The 20,989-nt window shown below is 44.3% G+C and overlaps 1 protein-coding gene across 3 annotated transcripts in view; it reads left to right on the forward strand.

Annotated features, from left to right (window-relative positions):
• Positions 1 to 20,989, forward strand: part of utrn (utrophin) — a 221,842-nt gene that overhangs the window by 65,653 nt on the left and 135,200 nt on the right. The window contains exons 44-55 of one of the 3 annotated variants that reach the window (XM_069657396.1): positions 902 to 1,052; positions 1,830 to 2,005; positions 2,285 to 2,420; positions 2,895 to 3,044; positions 3,201 to 3,353; positions 3,457 to 3,558; positions 3,643 to 3,763; positions 4,202 to 4,419; positions 4,904 to 5,021; positions 6,266 to 6,471; positions 7,408 to 7,562; positions 7,683 to 7,872. In XM_069657396.1, coding sequence (XP_069513497.1) covers positions 902 to 1,052; positions 1,830 to 2,005; positions 2,285 to 2,420; positions 2,895 to 3,044; positions 3,201 to 3,353; positions 3,457 to 3,558; positions 3,643 to 3,763; positions 4,202 to 4,419; positions 4,904 to 5,021; positions 6,266 to 6,471; positions 7,408 to 7,562; positions 7,683 to 7,872 — 1,876 coding nt within the window. Of the gene's footprint in view, positions 1 to 901; positions 1,053 to 1,829; positions 2,006 to 2,284; positions 2,421 to 2,894; positions 3,045 to 3,200; positions 3,354 to 3,456; positions 3,559 to 3,642; positions 3,764 to 4,201; positions 4,420 to 4,903; positions 5,022 to 6,265; positions 6,472 to 7,407; positions 7,563 to 7,682; positions 7,873 to 12,733; positions 13,849 to 20,989 lie in introns of those variants that run through there. The other 2 variants (XM_069657394.1, XM_069657392.1) reach the window with 2 other exon arrangements.

The following is a 20,989-nucleotide window of genomic DNA, read 5'->3' on the forward strand; positions in this document are numbered from 1 at the left end:
GTTAATGGGACTTTCCTTTGCCGAATTTCAACATCAAGATGCCGATTTGTAAAAAGTCAAAATGCAGCTTTGTCCGGTCTGTCCTCAAGAGGAGAAGAAAACTAATTATAAAATGCTCGTTTGTTTAATGGTGGTCGGATCAATCATCATGATGCATTCGATGACGTCGGGAAACCTGGACGCTGAACGGCTTTCGTGACACAGCGTCAGGCGAATTTATCTCAAGTTGAATTTTAGCTCTAGAACAGATTGTTAGCTGTTAGCATGCAGACGTCTGTTTATAGAGATTCATAAGAAGCTAAATCGTTGTCAGATGACGCTGATGGGAGCCGGAATGTCATCACGGTGCATCACGTTACGCCTGCTTTTGCTCTCCTCACTGACTGTTTTTCCTGCACACGCTGCAGCCTGCTGATACGTGATTGGTCAATATTACTCGGACTACAAGCGTACTACAGACAGAAACCAGAACTCTTGCTGTCCCTGTGTCAAATTCTGTGAAACTGACACCACGTTGAAGTAAATAAATACATTGATCCTGCACTTTATCTTTTTAGGGGCATGTTGTATTCTTTAGTTAATCAGATGTCGTGATGTATCATTACATGTCTTGCAATGTATCAATTATCGCAGAATCGCTGTATCATGATATCATCGTTATCGTGGGCCACGTATTATATCGTATCATGAGTTACTCGCGATTCCCACCCCTACTGTACACACCTGCAGAAGGAAGCAAACAACATCTATCAGTGGTGGAAAGTAAACAAGTACTACAAAGATATGTTTACACTTATTCAGGTCTGAAAACAAAAGTCATGTGCCCACGTGAGAAAGGTTTTACCTGGCTGTAATCATTCCTCCAGTTAAAGATCCTCCCCTCATTCCTGTTCTGCTGCAGGAACTTTGACCGCGCCATCGAGGAGTGGAGGCAGTTCCACTGCGACATGAACGACATGAGCCAGTGGCTGACTGACACAGAGATGCTGCTGTTGGAGAGCGTCGGCCCGGACGGACAGCTGGACCTGCACTCTGCACGACAACACCAAGAGGTCAGCGGAGGCTCGACGGAGCACGTGGAGCTCTGAACTAAATGCATTTATTATTCTTGTTCCATCTTTATGGCTGTAAACAACAATTAGGCAAATATAGACTCGTATGTTTACAAGCTGCAAAACACGATTATTACCCTCCAAGGCTGCCGTAGTAATATGTTTGATCTATAAGCAGCTAGATGGTTGGAAATGTTACACGGAGATAATTGCATTTGTTCTCCCTGAGGGGGAAGAAGTGGGTGCTATAGCGTACCTAATAACAAACACACTGCATATTTAACTGCTCGTTATGTAGCAGGGAAAAAAAGACAAGTGAACTGAAGAGTAACATAAGAAGGGGTCTCTGAGTGAGCTTTCTTTGATTACCAAATTAATCATTAATCTGCTGCATCGCTGACAGAATCATCCGTTAACACCTTCAGCAGTGTGATCCGCTCAGTCCGAGCCTCACTCCGTCTGTCCAGCTGTGTTTTCACAGTATCCCTGAGTGAGATAAAGGATCAAGTGTCTGGGAATTGAGGGATCAATTAGCTGACTCACCCTTTAGCTGCCTTTACAAGCACTCTCCTTACTTCACAGCTCTGTCTTAGTGACTTCGATCTCTTAGTGGAAGTGGAGATTTGGCAGCTTAAATCGTGATGTGCTATAAATCACGCCGGGGTGTCAATCAGATATTTGTTTAGAGAGATGGACTTTTGCAGGGGATTTGGTCCCTAAGTCGTTCAGCTAATGCTGTTTGATTGATCCCCGATTCCACCTTTTTACGTACCTCAGGAGCTGGAGGAAGGTGTTACCAGCCACCAGCCCGTCATGAGCGTACTGACCCGCACCGGGGAGCAGATTATCGGGCAGCTGTCGTCCCCTGATGGATCCCTGCTTGAAGAGAAGCTAGACAACCTCAGCCAGCGTTGGAGGGCCGTCAACCGTCAAGCCATTGAGCGTCAGCGCAGGTAACATATCCTCTGACACACACAGGAGCCTATGCGGTCGAATTTAAACCATTGCTGTGGCTGTAAACATTTGGCTTTATAGTAAGATGTAGCACAAAGGTTAACGCTCCTCTCTTTTGTTTCTTTATCAGCGTCTGCCAGGTTAACACTATCAGTGTGCTCAATCAGTCTATAACAGTAATTTAAATGTAAATTCAGGATTAGGCCTGCGACCTGCAGGAAATAGAGATCCTAATCTGCCCACATAATGAAAGTGTGTGTGTGTTTGTGTTTGTGCAGGCTGGCTGGAGGGGATCCGGCCCTGTCAGACCTGGTGAGGAGACGTGAGGAGCTGGCCGTGTGGCTGGAGCAGACAGACAACGCTGTCAGCTCCTTACCCGTCACTGCCACTGGCGAAAACCTCAGAGAGCTCAAGGTACGGCCAAAAATCAAAACACGCTCGGGTTCGTGTGACTCCTGAGATATTTTTATTTCCGTTCCAGAGCTTTGTAGAGTTTTTTCGTGGTTGTTCTTTGTTCTTTTTGCTTCACTTTCCTGACAAGTTGCTTCCTGTTTTTCAATCACAAACAGAAACCTGTCAAACCCAGAATAAGACTCGGACATATCTTGTTTTGAACAATGTATTGTTGTTGAATGAAACACAATCACTCAATGTTCTCTGTCTTCGCTCCCTCTTGAAAAACCTCAGCCAATCTCCTCCCCTGTGGAGACACACTGATGAAAGTACAATAAGTTATATTATGTGGCTGCATAGAGAAACTGCTGCTGACCTTTACTGTACGATTTCTTGATTTCCTTTTTACTTATTGTACCCTCGTTTGTCAATACATCACCAAATCAATCCATCTTTGTGGTATTAAAGGTCAGTGCTTTTTTCCCCCGCTCGCAGGCGCTCGCTGAGGAAATGGATGCACACAATGAACGCCTCGGATGGCTAAACAAGCACGCCCCTCAGATCCTCGCCAGTCCGAGCATGAGCCCTCAGAGCCGAGACCAGCATGTGGGCAAACTCAGAGCCATCAACCTCAACTGGAGCAAGGTGAGAGTTGTACGGACACATCCAAGGTCACACTCCAAATTAAGAGAAAACAGTAAATACAGTATATACCTATATTTTTTTTTTTTTGCTTAGATTTTGCTCCTACGCCGCTGTCTTCATTTCTCTCATTTTTTTACTCCCGCATCTCTTCCACAGGTGACCCATGAGTTGGTGGACAAAGTGGGCGAGGTGGAGACAAACCTGCAGAGTCACGCCCAGTTCCAGGACAGGATGAACAGACTCACCGACTGGGTCATCGTCACACACCAGACAATCGTGACCAGAGGCCTGAACCCCAGCCAAGCACTGGTAAAACACCAACACAAGAGCCAACACACTTAACCTCACTGAAAATCTCTTCATCACGGACACTTAAGTGGTACCTAACAGGAGTTGTTGTTACGTGTTGCAGGCTCTGGAGGCCTCCATGAAGGACAGGAAGAGGGACCTGGAGGACCTGTTGGCTCATTCTATCGAGCTGCAGAGACGACAGCAGCTGCTGCCTCAGGAAAAGGTTTCAGCTTCTGCAGAAATATTGTTGCTTATGAGACCCTTTTTAGTTCATAGTCCATAATTAAATGCATTTTCCTGGGTATAGGGTAAGGTGGAGGAGCTGGCAGCTGATTGGAAAGCTCTGGATATCCGACTGAGGGAATCTCTCCAGCCCCCCGTCTCTCCGTGGATGCAGCACCAGCAGGTCGTCCAGCACCAGCAGCTTGGTAAAGATTTCTAGGAATGCGCTCATTTAAACTCTTAATCTCTCTCATTTCTGCCTCACTAGCTGATGAAAACTTTCAACACAGTCCTAATGAAGTGTTTAACCTTTAATGAGACAGAGAAATTAGATATCGGCTCATTACTAAGAATATAAACGTGTATTAGAGGTAATTGTCTTTGCTAAACTTAGAGTACTGAACTGTATGATGAAACAACAAATAAAAGGAGAGCAACAGAGTGCCGCCTGTGTAAAACAAACCCTGATGCCTCATTCATCATGATTTAGTGTGATACCCCTGTCCTCTGAGAGCCATCTGACAGCGCCTCCTCTCTCTCCCCAACACCTTTAATGCTCATTGCATCATTTCCTTCTAACGAAGTCTCAATATGTCAACGTTACTTCCCCTGAGTTCCCTGCTCTTCTTTCACCGCCGCTCCAGTGTCTGCGGTCCCCTCAGCCGTGCAGATGGCCAGCCTGGTGAGCGAGGACCCCCACCACCAAACGCCGCACACGCCGGACCTGGTGGCGCCCACCGACCTCAACGAGACGGCCACCGAGCTGGCGGACTGGCTGCTCCTCATCACGCAGATGCTGAAGTCGAATATTGTCACCGTGGGGGACACGGAGGAGATCAGGACCACTATGGGACGTCTTCAGGTGAGGAGTGGGGGGCGCAGAGGAAAGAGTGAGAAATATTCTTCATATGTTTGTGTGAAAATTGTTTCTTTAATGAAATAGTGCATGATTTCAGTGAGCTTGGATTGCTAATGTACAGTGCCTCTCAGACGCATAGATTACATGGATACCACATACAAAAGGAACATAACACAACGACATGACACATAACACGTTCCCTCCCGTCAGTTACCGGGTGGTTTTGTCTAATGATGCTGTGGCGGAGGGAACAAAACTCCTGCCATAGCGTGCCCTTTTACAGGCCTGTATCTGCCATCTGATGGAAGCAGTGTGAAGGATGAATTGAGGGGGCATCGGGGGTCAATGACATGTGCTCTATGTGTGATGGCTTTGCTGTTGAGGTCTGAGAGGTAGGGGGTGGGGAGGCCAATTATTTTGGAGGCGGATCTTTGGTACGATACTTTGTCTGACTACCTGTGTGTGTGTGTGTGTCTCATCCATGCAGGTGACAAAGAGTGACTTGGAACAGCGTCACCCCCAGCTAGAGGACATTTTCACCCTGGCACAGAACATCAAAAACAAGACCTCCAATCTGGATGTCCGCACATCTATAACAGAGAAACGTATGTATAAAGCAGAATGATCACACTAGAAAAAGTCTGAACACCTAGTGAGCACCAACTGGGATTTCAGGTCTGAAAGTCTAAGGCCTGATTTCAACCAGCTAAAATACAGTTAGGACATTGTGTGTCTGAAACATATTTCCGTTTTATAATTTTGATCATTTGTTCAATTTAGCTATGAAAGGGTGATGAAAGTGATGATTGTAGCAGCAATTCTCCAAAATCATTTTTTCAGCAGTTCCAAAGACGTAATTTCAACGCATTTTATTTTTCGTACAAAAATTATAAACACGGCGCTTTATGGGCTGTGTGATGTCAACAAGAAGGTTCAGAGACATCGTAAAGGAAGCTGTGTTAAGGTGATCATCTCGAAGATCTCAGTTTTGTTCTCTTTGGCGACACCTGTGGCGATAAACTGTAATTGCGGGAGTACACTTAGTCATCCATCTTTTCTTTGTTTGTTCAGCCATACTAGATTACTGTTTACTCGCAACACTTGCAGAGACCAGAAAAGCAGCCGCTTAGCTCCGCCTACCCTCTCTGGCAGACCAACCACTGCTGGCTGATGGAAAACGTGTCACTAACTGGGCGCCATTTTTTTCCGCGAAAGTCGCCACAGACACCCAGTCTGTAATACTGCAAATGTAAAGGCTTTCATCAGTGGGCCATAGGCTCAATCACCGTTGTGTTACCTCATCCGGCGATAGTGACTTAATGGACATTAATTTAAATGAAGATCTTTAATAAGAAGATATCATAAAGGGAGCAGTTTGAAACATTCCCCACAGAAGAAAAAAAGAAGACTGAGCATGCCCAGGTACTGAGGCTGTGCAGCTCTGACTACGAAGGCAGAACAACCCCTGGATGCTGACGTAGTTTATTAAGACCTGACGTCGTTGGTGACTGTGATGCACCGCTCACTTATTCAATCATTTTAGCCGCTATACGACCTTAAAATTTTTCAATATGTGTGTGAATGTGTGATGAATCTTGTGACAGAAGCAGGTGAAATCTGGTCAAAACATTTAATCAACGTCTTGAAATAGTCGGTGAAAAAACTTTCAAACCAGTTTGAAACGTCTTTTCAACTGAAAAATGCCCGCTGGGTAGGTTAAAAAATATAGACTTATTTTTTAAGTTCTTAATTTGGTTTTACACCTATTATTTTTACCTACCTTAACTACATTTGTTTTATGGGCTTCACTTTGTCTTTCTATTGAACACACATCTGTCTCTGTCACCAGTGGAGAGGGTACGCAACCAGTGGGACAGCACCCAGCACGGTGTCGAGGCACGGCTCCAGCAGCTGGACAACATGATTGGCCACAGCAACCAGTGGGAGGAGCAGAGGAAGGAGGTGCACGCTCTCATTGGGCACAACGAAGGACGATTCCACAACCTTCTCCAGCAGTCCAGAGATCCCCTGACTAAACAGCTTGCTGACAACAAGGTGAGGGGAAAGTTTCACCGCTAAACTTCATCTCCCATGTCCTCTGGCTGTCTCATGCACGTCCTTCCCGAGGTCATTTACTGTGATTGTGTATTCTTGTCATTACGGCAGACTAAAAATGTACTCGAGGGACTTAGAATAGAGAGTCTTAGACCAAGCTAAACTTTATAAAGTATTAGAGGTCCTTTATGCAGCTGTGTCAGTCTCTACAAGGTGGGAATGAATAAATCACCTCTCTGTAGTCTCACTTTGAACCCTTAATAACATTCGCACACCTACATCATCCATCATTTTAATTTGAAATGATGACTCGCCCCAGAGTTTGTGGAAACAAATCCTGCCTTATGATATTGTGTGTGACTCATTACAGGAAGCAAACACTAGAGGGCAACTGAGTTTAACAGAATCCAGCATGTTAGGCACACATACATATCTGCTCCTGCTTTGTGTGGTCTTGTAATGATGAGTAATCGTCCATCTGAAATAATGCAGTGTACCTTTTTTTGTTAGAAAAACACGAGCCTGGGGGTCAAATATGGATGACTTCTTTGTTAAAGCTTAATTTAAAGTAGTAATCTGGCCTTATGAATACCACTTGGGTCTTATGTAACCTCCTTGATTAAGCAGAGGTTACAATAACAATGTCAGGCAGCTTAGCCGTATTATAACTAATTTCTTTGTGTTTTCACCGCCTGAAGATTAATTTAATTGCATTAACGTTAGATAATAGGTCATTAATATTCTTGCCGAGCAATTTGTCTTACTAAAGCAGATAAAAGTCGCAATAATACACAGAAAACAGTGCATGCAAATAAATAACCCCCTTAAAAAAGTAGTGCCAGCAGCGCCCTTCACGGTGACACCGAGGCTGAGTCGCATCTGTCACACTCTCAGTGTCACCATGATCCTAATGCCTGTGTGCTGATCGTTTTATAGGCGTTCCTCCAAGACCTGGGCCGAGGCCAGGCCGCAGTTGCGGCCTTCAACGAGCTGTCCAATCATCTTCTGCAGGAGTATTCTACGGACGACACGCGGAGGATCAAAGAGGTCGCGGATACGCATATTGCTGCCTGGAACAGCATCAACAATAGGTGCACAAAAACACCTGTTTCCCTATTACGTTTAAGGGGCTAAATTGCTTCCTATATTTAATAACCGGTGTCTTTTTTTAAGCATAGTCACACATTTGACTCATCTTTATTGATCCGCAGGCCGGGTGACCGTCACGCCCAGCTGGACAATGACCTGAAGGGTCTGCAGATGTCCCTCAGGGAGCTCGAGTCCTTCCTCAAATGGCTCCAGGACGCCGAGACGACCGTCAACGTGCTGGCCGACGCCTCCCAGAGGGAAGACCTATCGCAGGACTCCCCCCACGCGAAGGAGCTGAGGAGACAACTGGAGGTAGGGCTGGAATCAGACACAGATACTGTGTGTGTAAGTGTGTGTGTGGTAATCTATTCACAGGTGCTAGCCTATTATCTCAGTGTCATCTTTCATTAACGCATCCTTCACCAATAGAGCTGAGGCAGGCATGAGTGTGTGTGTGTGTGAGGGCATCCATGTGTAAGCTGCTGGTTTTAGGTGTGTGAATGGGAGGGCGCACAGAGGGCAGGTGACTGCTTGTGTGCATCAAGTTCGACTCATTGATCCTCTTGTCCTGTGCTGCTTAGAAATTCAGCGTGCGTGTGTGTATTTGCTCCCCCTCACTAGCTTGTCATTTACCCAGACTTTCCCTCAGGGATCTGTTGACACACATCATCTTTTTTTATAACCATTGTAACCCTGTCGGTCTCATTCCGACTACACACTCCTGGCCTTTCATTTACACAACCTCCTTTTTGTCAGAAATGATCAATGATTTGACGTAAGCAGCGTGTGTATCCTGTCGCTCACCTCGTCCCTGAGTAAATGCTGCAATGTCTTACATTTTTCAGAACCCAAGGCCTCTCATAATAACACAGTTTGTATCATTGTCTTGAACGCCAGAGTGCTATCAGTCCCATTTGTGTCCAATTATTAACAGCAGGCCAAGGTTATAGAGAAAAATGACACAGATTCACTGCACGGGTGCTAAAAAGATTTCCCAGAATGCATTTTCTTGGTGTGGACGTGACGCAGAGAGACCTTTGGAGCTCATTGTTGAGGTCTGGTTTAATACAATTTAGGTAGCTGCAGAGAAATGGATATTATTATACTTTATCTGCCCATTACGGTAATCCATATTTGTTGTATCGAACAAAATCCATCATTGTAAGCCCTTTCAGAATTTCAAAGGACACATTTTTTGTGCTATTGGTTTTTATTTCCAAAAAGTCTGTCAAAGTCATCTCAAAGGTCGTGTGAGTATTAAGTAAAGTAGCAGAGTTTATACAGGTATCAGTCAGGGGCTATTACCTGGTGCAACATCTGTGGATCTCTCTGCATTGATCATTGGTCTTTTTTAGCTCATTACCATCTCTGCGTGTCAGTAAGAGCTAAGACTGATGGATGGCACCCAGGCCTAGATGGGGATAATGAAACAGACTTTTAGCCACAGAGGACGCGTGATGACATAGAGAGTCGACTCCCCGGCTCTATTATTAACTCACAATGAATTCTCTGCCACTGTTGTTGTCGAGTTACTTTAATCACAATTTTTGGCCACAGGCCACTGTCATCCCACTGCTGTTTTCATATTAAGCCCGCAGTTGTTGAGTGGTGAGGCGCTGTGACAAATACAAATGGGGCACATTAATGAAATTTCCTGAAAATGCAGAGGCTGAATGGATTATGAACAAAAGTCAAATGAGGCTGACACATGATGCACTCATGATAGACTGGACCGCAGGAGGGCCCGGCTTTGGTTAAAAGTAAACTGTCAGTTGAACAGTTCAAACATTTTGGGAATTATAATTACTCCCTTACTTGGTGAGAGTGAGGTGGAACTGATACCTCTCTTGTGTCTGTGTGTTGAATAAAAAGCAACAGTCAGGAGGGGATTAGCTTAGCTTAGCTTGGCATTAAGACTGCAGAAGGATAAAACAGCTAGCCTGAATCTGTCCAACATTCAAATTTATTTTTTTCCAACTAAAGGTGATAAATAAACACCTGTTTCACTAAAGATGAGAAGCTTGACACCATTCATGTCTGTAACAAAGCACAGAGGTGATAAGTGTAGCATAGCGTAAAGAAGCAGCAGGAGCTAGCTAAAAACAGTTACAGCACCGAACCGTCTGTAAAACCACAAACTGATGTTTGTAAAAATTCTAGTTTGTGCGTAGGTTGAACAAACATACATTAAAGACATTAAACATACAACATGTGAACTAGGGAGCTTTAGAGTTGTCTGCCGGTGTATTTCTGAACTGTGGAGAGAGCAAAGCTAGCTGTTTCCCAGTGCTATCCACTCTTTATGCTAGGCTAGGCTAATCTAATCTTCTGTCTCTTTATGCTTACCATACAGGCACCAGGATTACAGTTGGGCAGTATAGTTTAAATCTTCCATTATGCTTTATGTAATTGTATATTATATTATCCACATATTTTGGTACGGGATATTTACTGGAAATGTAATGGACTCTGTGCTACTGATTAAGTTAAGGTTTGCAATCGAACACAACAGAGACATTAAAGGGGTCGTTACCTTAATGTGAATATTATTGCATAGGTAATCTTCTTGTGGTATATCATGCCATATTGCCTTAATATTACAGAGCTGGTATATGGTATATCTACTACACCACACTTTGACAGATGTTGAAGGTGTAGCAAGCAGAATCACGCAGAAGGTGTCACCCAGCTGGACTTCTTTTACTCAGCTCATCTTGTGCATGTTTAGCTGTGCACATCAGAAATGTATATGTGCCTGGTTGTGTGTGTGTGTGTGTGTGTTTTGGCTATAACAATGCTGGCAGAGAAGACATACCTACACCCTCTAACCTCTTAGCTGAGGCTCTGTACCGTCAGTTCCATTAAGACTGAGCTGACAACACACTCTTGTGATTTCCTGTGAAGCAGAGCCGATACTGTGCCGAATGACTGAAACAGACGCTGTAGCCAGTTAAACCTTGTCTAAACAGAGCTCTTCAATAAGCTCATCATGAGCCCCTCTCACTGGGACTGTGTGTGTGTGTGTGTATCTGTGCATGAGCCTGTTGGTAAATGTTGATTACTCTTAGCTGGCTGTGAAGGTAAAGCTGCATGTTGGTTTAAAGGAAATTATTTGTGTTCATTCCTCCTCTCTGGAGTCCGTCTTTATCTGTAAAAATAAAGACAAGGCAAAGACGGCGAGTGTTGTAATGCATCCTGTAGTGTTACGAGTATCTGCGAGTCTCAGTTTGTGCTGGTTTTATTGGTATGACTCATATTTACGGGGGAACCGTCGGTGTGAAGCGTGCTGCTCTTGGGCGATACAGAGGTTTTCATCCTCACTTCAAATAAATTCCTCTTGTCTTGCAGTTGGGTGTAAGAGAGTATTTTTCAGGAGCACTTCAAATAAAAGTCAACAGAGAGAGTCACACTGAGCTGGAATAGGCTTAAAATATCCACCTGTGTGTAACACTGTGTGGTCAGTAGTGCTGCAGGAGCTGAGCAGCTGCTTTATGATAATCTCTGCTGATTGTGCACCCGGCTCTTTTATGTGACCCTCTTTTTATTCTCCCGCCTGCTCTCCTAATGTCATCATTTCTCAGGTACTTGTGCGATTAATTCTCTAAAGATTTAAGCGTTGTTCTGCGTCGATAAAAGATGCTTAGAAAGCCTTTTATCTTCTCCTGACCTTTTCCATCCCACCTTCTCTCCCCCCTGCTCCACTTTTCCTCCCACTTCGTTGTATTTTATCTGCTGTTTCCAGTAAGGGCATCTCTTCTCCTCTCAGTAAATCTTTTAAAAGCTGCATTTGGACCACATAAACGGTACAACTAACAAACTGCTCAAAATTTGTCATATTTTTTGATATTTTCTATTACATTTGAAGTGGTTTTATAAGTGAAGCCGATGCTGAAGTGCCTTAAACAGCCTGCAGGGGGCAACTCCACTGGTTGCTAAAAGAAGTCCACTTTTTAAAGCTCCTGTGAGGAGTTTTTCGCTGGTTGTGAAACAGACTGAAATTAACTCTTATTACTTTATATGAGCTACAAAAGCACACCAGACCATCAGCGACATTATTGATTATTTCTATGAAGTTATTTTTAAGGCCTGAAACAGCCGGTGGGGGGGGTAGGTGTCAGACAAAACGGTTAACTGAACGCTGCTTTTGTTTACATTTTCCAGGGCAAAATTTAAAGTGAGTGATACATATGACTGTAAAAGAAAGCAGGATGAGATTTTTCGTTAAAAAACACGACTTACGCATGTACAGGACAAAATCAGCAGAAATAAGAGGTACGGCTTTGTCCACAGAAGTTCCTCACAGTAGCTTTAAGTAAGTGTAGCAGGAAATGACCAACAGTTTTAGCTGATTCATTACCTCAGTAAACATTTTCCTTATCAGTTTATAGTTGCATGTTTTAAATGTTTTAAGTCTATTTTAAGACGGACTGATGTTTATTTTCTAAATAATGTTTCCACTTAGCGTAAAACAGACAATAAATCCGGTTAGGCTTTAGGGCGTGGCCTCCTGTGATTGACAAGTCTCCAACCTGGCAACCAGGCAACCACTATAGAGGCATGTCAATGCATCCCCGACCTGTCATCCAAATATAGTCACTTCTTGTTCCAAAAACTGGCCAAAATGCTAAACTGTATGCAAATCCATTGTCCGCAAACAAAGGGGTGACGTCATGGAGGCACAGTCTATGCATTAAACACTACATTAACTATGACCCTCAGCTGCCATTGATATGGATGAGAGATCACATCTAATTTTGGTCAGTGCTTTGTATTAGAAACGCTTTGTTGTAGAGAATTCAGCTAAACATAATCTGAAAGTTCACTAATTTACTCTGTTTTGTTCTCTTTGGCGCCACCTATGGTGATAAGCGCTAATTGCAGGTGTGTTTGTGGACCTCGGACACAGTAACAGTTTCATGGCTCATCTTTCAAAGACTTGCTTTCTTCGGGGGGAATTATTACTTAAGTTGTGCTCACTTGACTTCATAAAAGAAACACGTATTAATTATTATTACAATAAGTCATCTTTTTACTCATGAATCAACATGTTTAATGTCCATCCACGCCGTGGAAGTGCTCCAGCTGTCAGTCAACAACAATGCAAAGTCAGAAAATAAATGGGGCATTTACTTCCAGGAACCCCGGTCTTGAAATAACTCCTCCCTTTTCGTAACTCTATAGTGTGTGTGCATCTCATTTGAGCACCGAGCTCTCCCTCAGTCCCTGTCTCTCACCATTACTCTCTCTCTCTCTTTTGCCTCCTCTCTCTGCCTGTCTCTCGCTCATTGATCTGTTTGTCGCCTCGCGTAATGTCATTCTCCCTTCGCGGCGGAGGCAGTGTTTGTCGTCTCCTTACACTGCTTCTTTTGATCTGCCTCTGTCCTTCTTTTCTTTCTCTCTCTCTCTCTCCTCCTCCAATCCATCCCTTCTCTCTCTCTCTTTCTCTCCCTCTCTCCCTCTCTCTCTCTGTCTCGCTCCGGATCACCGGCAGTAAAAAGTGAACCGCGTACGACCAGCTTCTCCTCTTCTCGTCCTGTGCAACTCGTGCCTACCTCTCTTCTCTCTTGTCCTTCTTGCCGACACTTTCCACTCATCTTTCCCTGATTATTTCCTTCTTCCTTCTTCTTCTTCTTCATTTCCTTTTCTCTTCGTCAACCTCCTCTGACTCTGCAGGGTGCCGTCACAAGTGATTTGTTTGATTCTCTCCTTCTTCTGCGGTCGGGGTGCGCGTGTGAATGTCCGCGTGGAGGAGAAAGTGAGTGTCTCATCTTGTCCTGCTCGGCTGCAACATTGTATCAGTGTGTGTGTTTGTGTGTTTGCATGCTGAGAGCTGTGCGAGAGTGTTTGTAAAGAGAGAGAGAGAGAGAGGGAGGGAGGGATAACTGACGCTGCTCACTGTCTGTAGCGTGTGTGTGTTTGTGACGAAACATGGGGGCATGCTGAGCTAAGTACGCTCCCGAGTGTGTGTGTGTGTGTGTGTGTGTGTGTGTGGTTGTGTTTTTTCTCTCTCTGCGTGTGTGCATGTGTGTGTGTGCGCTCATCACGTCAGCTTGGCTGGGGTCTGGTCGGCTGGCTAGGGGAGAGAGGGAGAGGGAGAGAGGGAGAGGGAGAACAATATGAGCGGGGTAGGGCAGTGCTAGCATGCGGACCAGGAGCAGGCTGCTGCAGACTTGTAGCAGTCTTAAGATGATGGCCATGGTCCGGACCTCCCTCCAGAAAGTGGTGGTCTTCCTACACAGGCTCCAGAGGATGGCCATCTCCTCGCCGCGCTACCAGAAACTCTGCAAGGTACGTGGATTCCCGGAGAGGAGAGAGAGAGAGAGCGGGCTGGAGGACGGAGAGTTTCTGTTTTGCTTTTTCCTTCTTTTTCTTTGAGTGAATTTGGATTTAAATGTTTCAAACTTCTACTTTTGTTCAGTTTTTTTATGCTTTGCGCAAAACTTGCATGTTTTTGGACTCTTGTTGAAGCTTTCCGGTTTGTTTTTGAGCTCCTTTTCACTGTCGTTAAAGGCTTTTGTGTTTGCGCATGAGGCGACAAAGTTTTTCCTGCCCCCTTGTGTGTTTATTCAGCCAAGTTCCTCACTAAGAAGTCTATCTCCGCCTCATCGATTGTTTCTCCTCTATTTCTGCTCTTTTATTCATGAGTCATTTGGTTGTCAAGACACTCTGTTCCAGCTGATGTTGTTTTTTAGAGACTCTGTCACCTCCACAGTATGGCGCTTTAAATATATACCTCCATGACTTTTTGACTTTTGGCACCTTTTTGTCTGCAGAACAAATGTGTTTGCACGCTTTGCGTTTTAGTCTGATCATTTTGAAGTGAGACCTGGGCGCAAAGCAGAGAAGAGGATGTTCTGTGTTGTATTTGAGGCAGCATGCATACTGTATTTCTGCTGTTTATGTTAATGAGAGGCTTTCTGACAGCGTGTACTGTCTTAGTGAAAAGGGGACTTGCGTTCATCTGAGGCTGAACATGGCTTATAAAAGAGTGCTGAAATCACGAACACGTGACATGCCACACTAAATTAAAAGACAAAAGTTTTTTAACATTAAATGAAAAAAAAAAAAAAGGTCAGTTGCATCACTCTGTGCCCTGTTACATCTCTTTGTCAGCCCTATCGATCCCACCTCACAGGAAACAATCATTACTTGCTGGTGGACTTGCTGTCATTTGGTGCCATTGTTGATCATTACTGATCTTCATTCCTCCCCCCCCTCACTTGCACGGCATTGACCCGCTCTCCCTCCGAGGGCAGCGGGAACCAGCTGTGGAGATCTGACAGAGCGAGCGACTAATGCATCAGACTAGTTTCTGACTGCTTGCCAGCATCAATCATGCCTCGACAAACATGCGGTTGGACTTAATCCACTCTTAATCCGTAAACCCTTCTTTCCAAAGTGCTCCGCTCTTTACTCTGCTGCGTGCGTTTGGTTCTTTGTCAATCTTTTTTAAGCGTTTTCATGCCAAAGCTTGATCACATGTGGAGTATTTTTACTCTGTTCGACAGGTTTTGACTACCTCTGTGGCTCTTAAGTAGAAATGCAAAAAGGAAATAGAGTGACGGCACAAGAAGAGTGAGACTTGAGTGATAAACAGAGCGTTGGGCGTTAATAATCCACCTGCCCTTTCTCGGTTATTTATCTAGCGTTTGCCAGGCTTCTGCTTCTGCTTTTTTAAACAATGCTGGGCTAAAAAAGGGAAATCAAACCCTGCATGTGTACAGTATCACAGAAATAACTCTTTCATCTTAAACAAATCCAACCCTGGAGTTGAATCACTTCCTCCTTAGTAGCCAGAGCTTCCTGGATCGCATCCTAACCTGACGGAAGGAAACATCCGTCATACCACACTCGATTACCCTCCCCTGGGTTGCATCAGTCATTCCGGCATCGTCTGGCCTTCCCTTGGGGGGGGGGATCAGTAATGCCGGGCTTGTCCTGCCTCCCCGGGGTGCGTTCACTGGCTGCCGGACTGTAACAGTGACTTCTCGATGATGGATTTGCTCGGGGCTCAACCTCTGGGGTCCGGTCGTTCTTCCTGCTGCAGGACGGCGCTCGTCCTGAAGCAGCCCGACTGGATAGCATCTGATTCGGGATAAAAAGTACTTAAATAATCAGGTTATTCTTCTTAAAGCAGATTTATATTGATTTGCACTAAATCTAACCACTGTAATTACTGTGAGTGAGGGAGCTTTATATTTAATATTCATTATTTTCCCAGGGAACATACTGTACATCCTGTAGCTGCAAAGAAATCAATAATATAAATAATGCTCAACCAAATCTACGTTCTTCCTGTCATGACGGCTGTATTTTATTCCTGGCAGTCCAATTAAGCTGCGAAGCCAACCTTATCTTCTAAAACATATTGACCTCCTTCATATTGGTCCCCACTACGTCTTAACAGTGTCAGGATAGAGCTATGAATGATGGGAAGTTCATAAAAACCTACCTCCTCGTGGTGTCTTCTCTGCTAATCGTGCTTGGCTGGTAGACTTGTGCTGTATGTGTGCTTGTTTCTGTTTAATGGCACTCATTATGTTGATGTATAATCCTGAGCTTTGCAGTATTTGGAAGCGGAAACCATTAAACTCCGACGCTTTTTCAGAATCGCGTCTATTATTTGGTGCGTAGATTGTTTTCTTCCTCTGCTTAACCGATTCGGAGCAATAATGTTTAATGAGGTTACAGGCTATTAAGAGAAATTTAACATCGACAGTGTCCCCTTAAGGCTTTGTTTATGTGTACAGTCCTGCAGTGTCTTCATCTCACACGTTTGTCCCTGTGAAACCTGCCTGCTAAATGCCCTTAAATGTAACTGTGGCGTGTCCTGAATCGTCCTGTTTGCTTCCTCTCCCCTTCCTCTCTCCTCGCGTCCTCGCTCTTTAGTGTTCTTCTGCGCTTGCACGCTTGTGACATGAGGAGTTTACTGGTAAAAGGCTTCCTGAGTAGCATGCCTGGTTGGTTTACACTGAGGCATGCAGAGAGCTTATTTCATCTCCTCACTTTTGCTCTGCTCTGTCTCTCTGTGTGTGTAATCACTAGCTGATATTTGGCTGAAGGGCCCACCTCTCTCCTGAGGAGTGTCCTCCTACTCTCATTACTGTGCCATTGGCTCCTACTGTGTGTGTGTGAAAGAGAGAGCGTTCTAGTGTGTGTGTGTGTGTGTGTGTGTTCAGCCAAAACCTACTTTAGAAACAGCCCTGAAGCAGAAACAATGTGGAGTCATGCCTTGTCTTCCCTGTTGTTTGTCTGGCTAACACTGTAGCCTCCACGCTCCATCCACCTTTGCTCGGGGCTCACTTCTATCCCAGGACGGGTGACTCAGGCGGCGGGCATGCAGCCCAGCTGTCTGACCTCCCCGTCCTTCAGCTCCACTGAGGTCCTCTGGGTTATTAGCAAGTGTTAGCATTAGCATTTAGAGCCTCAGGTGCAGGCAGGACCCCCTCCTCTGTAACCTGGCTCACACTCAAATCATTGTTTTTCCCCCTGCATGCTTCGACCCGTTAGACAAACATGCCCACAATGCCTTCTGTTCTCCTTTGCATCTAAAGCACACACTCAAACTTTCATGCACTTAATCACTCATGCATGCACGCTCACTGACTCCGCAGCTCGCCCGAGTGATGAATCACAGGCGGATAAATTATGTGGTAACAGATTCATAGATGCAGATCATTTAAATTCATCAGGATGGTATTAGGAGAGAGCAGGAACAATAAAAGGAAATGAAGACGGGATTCAGCTTCCAATCAGCATTATATGTAAATCACAGCGGCTGGACTTCCTATTGGCACAGGCGGTGATTCGGAGGAAGCACTTAAATCACTGATACAGCCCAGAGTTAAGATGTTCTTCTGTTCTCAGTTGCCGTAACTGCAGCAAGTGATCGAAACTCGCTGTGTGATTGACAAACGGCATCCAAATTTTATATTACTAGATGCAATAATAAATGGAAAGAAAGTCTTTCAGCCTCTCCTCTATCTCTCTCTCCACTTCCACATCCAGTAAACCCATTTATTCTGCCCGTAATGCATGTGCGTGTTGGCTTTGTGTTTTTGTGCACTATATCGATGCATTCCGTGCTCGCACTTCCATTAGAGGCTTTCAGGCAGGTCCCAACAGCGAGCTAAACCTGCTGATGCTCGTGTGCTTCATCATCAGATGGACTTTATGGGTGCTGGAAAGCTCTGTAAGCAGCCGGCCCCTCAACATGTGACGGTCACGGTAAACAACAGTTTGTAGGGAGGAGAGAGGAGCGCTGGAGACAGATGCTAAGCCATCCGTGGAGAATTACATGTGTATTTATATAACGGTATGGTGTTGTTACTATGGAAGCATTAATATTGCCTCAGTGACAATCACAGCTCTCTGTATGTGTTCGATATCTTCATGGAAATAATGTATTTGGGGGGCTTTTGTTTTCTAACAAAACGAATGTTTTTCATTCATTAATTTGCAATCTTACTGTTTTTTAATTTGATTAGTTGTATTTGAGAGAGCATGGACTCATGTATGTCATCCTTTGGCAAGTAAAGCTGGATATTTACTGGAAATGTTTCAATGCTTGTGTCTGTGACTTGGGTTTAGGGCTAGATCCAGGAGGCAATTAGCCTAGCTTAGCATAAAGACTGGAAGCATGGTGGAAATAGAGTTCTCTAGCTCTCTCCAAAGTTACCAAAGTCTCCATTTATCGCATAAAAAATCCATTAATGAACTTGTTTTATTGTATAAACTTATGGTTTAAGTGGGAATTGTGTGCTGTTATTAATTTGTGTGCCTTTAAAGCCAAACTCATTAAAGGGGGGGGGTGTATTATGCTCATTTTCAAGCTTCATATTTCACTCTGTGATACCTGTGGAGTACCTTAGGATAATTTACAGTTTAAAAAACTCACTCTGGTGCTCTGTGCAGGCCCTCATACAGCCTCTGCCTGAAACGACTCAGTCAGCTCTGTCCCTTTAAGAGACCCCGCCCCAACAAGCCCGCTTACTTCTGATTGGCCAGCTCTCCGAAGCCTGCAGACTGAGCTGAGAAGCCTGGCGATTACTCCAACATACTTTTACCTACAGGATTGAAACTTCACCCACGTTTAGTCTGAACATCCAACATTGTAAAATTATATATAAGTCTTAAAATGCGAAACAGCATAATAGCCCCTCTTTAAAAGCAGTCATTTAACCACTGAAACAGAGTAAAATGTCAAAGTTAGTACTTTCATCCAGAAATCTACGAGCGTGTAAGCGGTAAAGACGAGCAATTGGAGCTAACTCTCAGTACAGTAGATATTATACTTGATGCTACAGATACATTTCAGATGGTCCCTAAAGGCACCGGGGTTCATTACCCGGCTGTACTGGGGGACTTGTTTGTTTGCAGACTTGGCCACAACTCTCACACTCATCTGACACTATGATCAATGGCCGGCCCAGACTTCCTGCACCGGATCGCACCAAATTGAGCCAAGACAGAGATTAAGATGTCCTGCAGGCTCACACTGTCCCCATAGTCATGCATTCAACTCACAATTTCTGCCCTCCTCTATTGTCTCCCCTATATGTAATGAACATCGCTTCCTGTGGAGCAGAAAAAACTGTTACAAGTAGTGACAGATTTATAAAGACTAACATTGACTGATCGAGAAAAAGGGTCACAATGACCTGGAGGCAGCGAGAGGCAGAGATTTTGTTGCCAGCAAGTCTCCCTGACCTTCCCTCTTTCACTCACCCTCCCGTCACCGTCACCCACCCTGAGTCTGGGTGTGATCCAGGAGGGCGGCAAAAGTGGGAAGGGAATAAAAAAATAAGGCTTGCAATCCTTTCTCCTTTGCTGCATCTTCTATTCTCGTCCTGACAATCAATCTACAGGGACAATGCTTGCACAAGGCTACTGTCCAAACCTGCTAGTGTGTATGGTAAACACAGAAACAAGGTGCTGCCTCACAGTCCGTCTTGTGTTCTGTTTGTGGATATGAGCGTCTGTGGTGCTTACAAATATCCCTGTTTACGATTGGAGGAGAGATTACAGTGTATAACCTTCCTCAGACACACTCAATCAATATTGGGCCAGAATAATGATAAAAAAGAAGACCGGCCGGATTATTATTCTGCAGATTTTACCCAGAAATCATTTAGTTTTTTTTTTTCATCTCCTCACTGTTCCCTCTCCTCCTCTGTTAGGGGTAATTAATTCCTAAAAAACAAGTTGCTCATTTGCTGCAAGATAACGTCTGCTCCTGCTGCGTCTCCGGGCTTTGGTATTTTATTTTGGTGGTGCACTGAGCCGAAAAGATCTTCTTCAGTTCACATTTTCTGTGATTTATCACTCCTCCAATCTCTTATTCACATCCTTGCAAATGTCTTTGTTTTGCTGTCAGTCTGCTTCTGAATGTTGCCTTTTCAGTAGAGACGAGCATTTCTTTGATCAAGTAACAAACCTTGAAGACGCCATGCACAGTCGTGCAAAACGAAACGAAACTTATGAGCTAAGTAAGTTTTTTTTTTTAGCTCAGAAACAGAGAGCCACACTATCATCTCTTGCTGTACCTGTCTCCTTCTATCATCACTCCCTTCAGTTCCAATTTCCCCTAATACCACCCCTCAGTACGCCACTACGTTAGCATATGCTCTGGCTCAAATCCTCCTTTTCCTATTTATGCCGTCATCTGCTCTTCGCATGCCGCTCTTCAATCATTAATACGCTCCCTCTTTTTCTTCCCATCCTCCTAAAACCTTCCGCCCATCTTCTCCTCAACTTTTACACGTCACTTGATTCTGCTGTAATGCCGCACTTACAAGGCAGATCATTACATGCTGATAAAAATTTGATCAAGTGCTTCTTCTGGCAGGCAACATCTAATTATGAAGGGTCTGATCCTTCGGAGAGCAAGTTTCCATTGCTAGCACCTGAGTCTTAGAAGTTATATTTAATTCACCTCAAGGATGAGTGCGTGTTTGTGTGGTTTACAGTTAGAACTATGTTCATTTTGCTGTGAGGAAAATATGCCGTCACATCAGGCCATATTTCAAGTTAAAACAACATATTAGAAAACCTATTACTGTTAGACAATAGCTAATCATTGCTAACATAACTGTTAGCTAGGAATTTACCTCTTTCCTATCAAAACATTTATCACTATCAAATGGTAATGTTAGCTAAGAAGTGGCTGTACGCTAATGCTAGCTGTTGTCGTACAGGCTATATATTTGAACCACTGGTCAAATGCTGCTACGTTAACAAACGTTAGTGTTACACCTTTTCTATTCTATTGTATTACGCTATCAAACAGTATCGTTAGCTTACACGTATTGAATGCTAATGCTAGCTATCATAACAGCTAATATATTTTTTTCCTGGTTTTGGTGGGTGTTGCACGCTGTAACAGATGTTTGTGCTTTGAAAGAGAGAGCCACACTCATTAAAGGGGGGG

The sequence above is a fragment of the Semicossyphus pulcher genome, unplaced genomic scaffold (assembly GCF_022749685.1).
Source record: "Semicossyphus pulcher isolate SPU_LCO1_2020_fin unplaced genomic scaffold, fSemPul1.0.p SCAF_11, whole genome shotgun sequence".
NCBI lineage: Eukaryota > Metazoa > Chordata > Actinopteri > Labriformes > Labridae > Semicossyphus > Semicossyphus pulcher.